General features: G+C 36.0%; 1 protein-coding gene across 1 annotated transcript; it reads right to left on the bottom strand.

Annotated features, from left to right (window-relative positions):
- Positions 1 to 554: 554 nt before the first annotated feature.
- Positions 555 to 1,010, bottom strand: LOC108661547 (uncharacterized). The gene has a single exon (XM_018118976.1). The coding sequence runs from the start codon at positions 1,008 to 1,010 to the stop codon at positions 555 to 557; it is 456 nt and encodes a 151-aa protein (XP_017974465.1).
- Positions 1,011 to 4,992: the final 3,982 nt, after the last annotated feature.

Raw genomic sequence — 4,992 nt, 5'->3', positions numbered from 1 at the left:
TTTTTTGTTTGGGTAATGGGTAAATGGGCTAGTGGGTGAGTGGGCTAGTACAATGTGGGGGGAATTGGGTTTGGTTAGTGGGCTACCAATTTCAAGGGGGAGGCGTGGCCTACCCCATGTCGAAGCTACGGCTTACCACTTTTTTTTGTGAAATTTTTTTTGAAATATATATTTTTTTGAATTTTTTTTAATTTTTTTAAAAAATTAAAATTTTTTTTTTATATGAACCTACACAAATAAAAAAGAGTGTTAATAATTTAATAATTAAATAAATAAAAATAAAAATAAAAAAATAAAAGAAAAGAAAGTAAGAGTGCTTGGGTTGCCTCCCAAGAAGTGTTTCTTTATAGTCACTAGCTTGACTATGGTACCCCATTTTCCACTACTTTATACGGTTCGAGACTTTCTTTATTAAACTTGACTGCTTCGATAAGTCCACTATAAATCTTGATAACATCATAAGGATGAATCTTTACGACCTTAAACTTGTTCCCCCAATATGGTCTAAGATTCCATGGCAAAAGATGGAGTTGTGAATTAGAAAGTACTACTCGCTATCCAACCATAAAATCAAAATAGCTAGAAAGTGGTGGTGGTTTTGTCTTAAGAGTTAGCACCTGCGTTGTTGAAGGTGGTGAAATAGGCTTACCTTTACCCTCATTGACTGAATCCAGTTTATAGCAACTATCTGTATAGGGATACTGAGTTGCATTGAACAAATTAAATACCACTTCCTCCTCTCCAACTCTGAATGTTATTTTGCCCTTTTTCACATCAATAATTGCTCCAACTGTAGCTAAGAATGGTTTTCCCAAAATAAAAGGAATTTCAACATCATCTTCAACCTCGAGCACAATGAAGTCCACTAGAATGTATAAATGCCCAACTTTAAGCAAAACATCCTCTATAATCCCAACTGGGTGCCTAATTGTTCTGTCTGCTAATTGCAAGGTAACTGTAGTGGGTTGTATCTCTTGAAATCCAAGTTTTCTAGCAATAGATAAAGGCATTATTGAAACACTAGCACCCAAATCACATAAAACTTTAGAAATTTAAAAACTACCAATAGTGCAAGGAATAGAAAAACTCCCTAGATCTTTAAGCTTTGGTGGAAGCTTATTCTAGATTATAGCACTACACTCTTCAGTAAGTGCAACTATCTCAAACTCTTCCAATTTCCTCCTTTTGGTCAGGATGTCTTTTAAGAATTTAAGATAACTTGGCATTTGTTCTAAAGTTTTAGCAAAAGGAATATTAATATGCAGTTTTTTAAATACCTCAAGAAATTTCTATAATTATTTGTCAAGTTTTTGCTTTTGAAAACATTGAGGAAAATGTGGTGGAGGTGTGAGAGTAGATTGTGATTTTTCTTTTGAGTTTTCAGCAAATTTTTTAACCACAATATCTTTTTCAGCATCTTTATCAAATTGAATTGAAATCTCAGGATTTAATGCTTGATTACTTACCTTTTTACGTACCTCTTTTCCTTTGGGGAGAGTGATTGCCATATAATGTTCCTGACCTTCTCTTTTTTGGTAAGGTTCAGTATCACTTGGTAAGGTACCATGAGGTTTAGTATTTAAAGCATTGGCAAGTTGGCCTACTTGTATCTTAAGATGTCTAATTGAAGTTGCTGGATTTTGAATGGAGGCATCAGTCCTTATCATAAATGTATCAGTCTTTGTTATGAATGCATCAGTCTTTGTCATGAATTGCATGAACATATTGTCACAGCCCAATTTTCGAGCTATGACTGACGCAAGGGCCCAATGGGCATAGCCCACTAAGCCCAAGCAAGCCTCTTTTTGTAGTCCTGTCCATTATTTCATCCATCACACCTAAAGTCACATTTCATGATTCTCAACTAGAATTACTTTAATAATGTGCTTTGACAATCATATGCTTGCATTCATATTAAAAAAAAATGTCACCCATTACCAACTCATAATGGCAATTATCAATCCAAATATACATGTATTGTTGATAACATGAACCTTAGTGATTTACAACACATGTGAGTATAAACAAGCAAAAGACTCTTGACTACTAGCGGAGTGACTCTGGGTACGGGTACGACTACTAAATTTCCATGGTACCTACCAAAAGGCGAATACAAGTGGACACCTCAATCTAGGTCCCAATTGCCTCCGAATATGAAAACATGAAGTTGAAAAACGTGAGTATAAACTCAATGAGTGAACATAAGAAGGGAACAAGCATCAATACGGGAAGTTTTAGAAAACATAATGCACTTATATTGAAGACAATGCAATTTAGCTTAATTTCTTGTTAAAACCCCTTAATTCAACCCTTAATTATTTAGTGCCTTAGTATTGAAAAATCCATGATCAACAATGAAGTTAAAGAGTGAAAACTACGGTAGAGTCCAAGCAAGGCAAGCATGACAGAGTGAATCTCGCTGTAGCAAAAGGCATTCTCGCTGCAGCGAAATTCGGGTAAAATTTTGAACCAACAACTCGAGAGTTTCTCACTGCAGCAAGAATGGAATTTTGCTGCAGCGAAAACCCGGACAAGCAATGTCACAACCCAAATCTCGGGCCATGACTGGCGCATAGGCCCTATGGACATAGCTCACTAAGCCCAAGCAAGCCTTTTTATGCAATCTCGATCATCATTCCCAGCCATCATTTCTAAAACCACATATTGTAATTCTCAACTATAAATATTTCAGTAACATTTTATAGCAACCCAATATTCACATTTGTATTATGTTAAAATAATGTCACCTGCTTGCCAACCTATAATGGCATCAGTAATCAAATATACATATTTGATTTTTAACATGAATCTTTGTGGTCTACATTACTTATCCGTGTACACAAGCATAAGACTTTTAACCGTCAGTGGAGTAACCGTGGGTGAAGGTACAACTACTGAGATGCCATAGTACCTACCAAGAAGGCAAGCATACATGGACAACTCAATCTAGGTCTCAACTACCTCTGAATATGAAAACATGAAGTTTAAAAGAGTGACTATAAAACTCAGTGAGTGAACATAAGAAGGGAACAAGCAACCGATACGGAAAGATTTTGAAAACATGATGCACTTTGTTAAAAACAATGTAATTTAGTTTAATTTCTTGTAAAACCCCATAATTCAACCTTTGATTATTAAATCCCTTAGTGTTGAAAGATCCATGATAAACCATGAAGTTGAAAAGAATGAAAGTTTCAGCAAATGTCCAAGCAAGACAAGCAAAACAAAGGGTTTCTCGCTGTAGTGAAAAGGCATTCTTGGTTTGCATATGTTTTGGTTTTTCAAGGATATCTTCCACTACAGAAGTCCAATTGACATGATTTTTAGGTCATTAGAAAGTTAAGAGGCTGGGCTACACTTTTTATGTTTACTACTTTGCTCAGTTCTGATTAGAATGTGGTAAAAAAAATTATCAAATTGAAAAAATTGCACCACAATTTTGGAACCATCTGAGAGTTTCTCGCTATAGCGAGATTCATTTTCGCTGTAGAGAGAATCCATTTTCGCTGTAGTGAGAATCCATTCTCACTGCAGGGAAATTTAGAGTATGGATTAAGGCTGCCTACCCGAGAGTTTCTCGCTGCTGCGAAAATGAATCTCGCTGCAACGAGAAACAAAGCAATTTAGTCAAAGGGTCTTGTTACATCAAAAAGCCATTTTCTTGCTGAAATGAAAAACAATTTGGAAGTAATTAACAATGCCAACATACAACACAATCACAAATATTTTTATGAACTTTCTATAACATATACATATATATATATATATATATATATATGTATACATAAACATGCATATCACCGTCGCCTTACCCAGCTCATGTGCAACCCCCACATTGCGCACATAGCTGAAGTCATTGTGTGCACCCCAACATCATGCACAACTAATGCCATTGTGTGCAGCCCCCACATCGCGCACAACAATGTCATCCTCCACACTTCCACACCTTGTCATCACCGGCATGTGCATCCCCCATATCACTCACAACTAATGCCATTGTGTGCAACCCCCACATCGCGCACAGCAATGTCATCCTCCACACTCCCATACCCCGTCATCACCGGCATGTGCATCCCCCACATCGCACACACTCACAGTTATATTCATTACACAATATTATCTACCAATGTACAATACATATATATATATATATATACATATATCAACATATAAAGGGATTTCGCAAATTCATTTCAATCACATTTCATAACGTAAAAACGTTTCATCCAAGGCTTGTTCCCGTATGCATTTTAAAGAAAAGACAATTTAAACAATTCAAGTGATTTGTTCAAACGTATATGCATCTACCCAAAGCATTTTAGTGCACATTCACTCACCAGTATTTGTTAAATCTTTACCCAACTCCAACTTCCTCTAATGGTCCAAATGGGGCATTAGGGCTTCGTTGGAACCTATCGTCATAATAGCATCACAATTTACTCAATTCACATAACTATAAATTCTAAAAGCTATCTTCTAACTAGCTTCCAATTGCCATTAAGTGGCTATCTATTTTCACTATCCTAATCACTCTAAAACGAATAAACAACCTCAACTACAAAACACTCACAAGTCTAATCACTAGCCATTCTCAACACTTAAAAGTCAACTCTACTTCATTACTCACCTTGGTAGCTTTGTACGTGAATTCCTTTCCAAGAATTTTCAAGCTATTATAGAAGCTCTCTCTCTTTCTCTCTTTCTCTCTCTAAAACACCTAGCTAGTGAGAGAAAGTGTGAAAGTAAGACTTTTTAAGGTGAGAGAGTGAAAGAGCATGAAAAACCCTATAACAAGGTATGTAAAAGCATGAAATTTAAGGTTAGTTTGAGTGGGTGATGGAAGCTTTGAGAGAAGCTTTCATGGAGGATGAAAAAACTTGAGATGGGAGGAAGAAGAAGAAGAAGAAATTGCTAGAAAAATGAGGAAGCTGCTGGAGAAATGAGATATTTATGCTATGGTTGACTAAAGTTTTATTTATTTACAAAAATGCC

The sequence above is a fragment of the Theobroma cacao genome, chromosome 4, assembly GCF_053813885.1.
Source record: "Theobroma cacao isolate CCN51 chromosome 4, ASM5381388v1, whole genome shotgun sequence".
NCBI classification, from domain to species: domain Eukaryota; kingdom Viridiplantae; phylum Streptophyta; class Magnoliopsida; order Malvales; family Malvaceae; genus Theobroma; species Theobroma cacao.
This window is presented reverse-complemented; position numbering and strand designations above follow the sequence as displayed.

What these genes read in the sequence shown, in the direction of transcription:
- LOC108661547 (XM_018118976.1), bottom strand. Translation starts at nt 1,010, where the DNA reads ATGCCTTTATCTATTGCTAGAAAACTTGGATTTCAAGAGATACAACCC.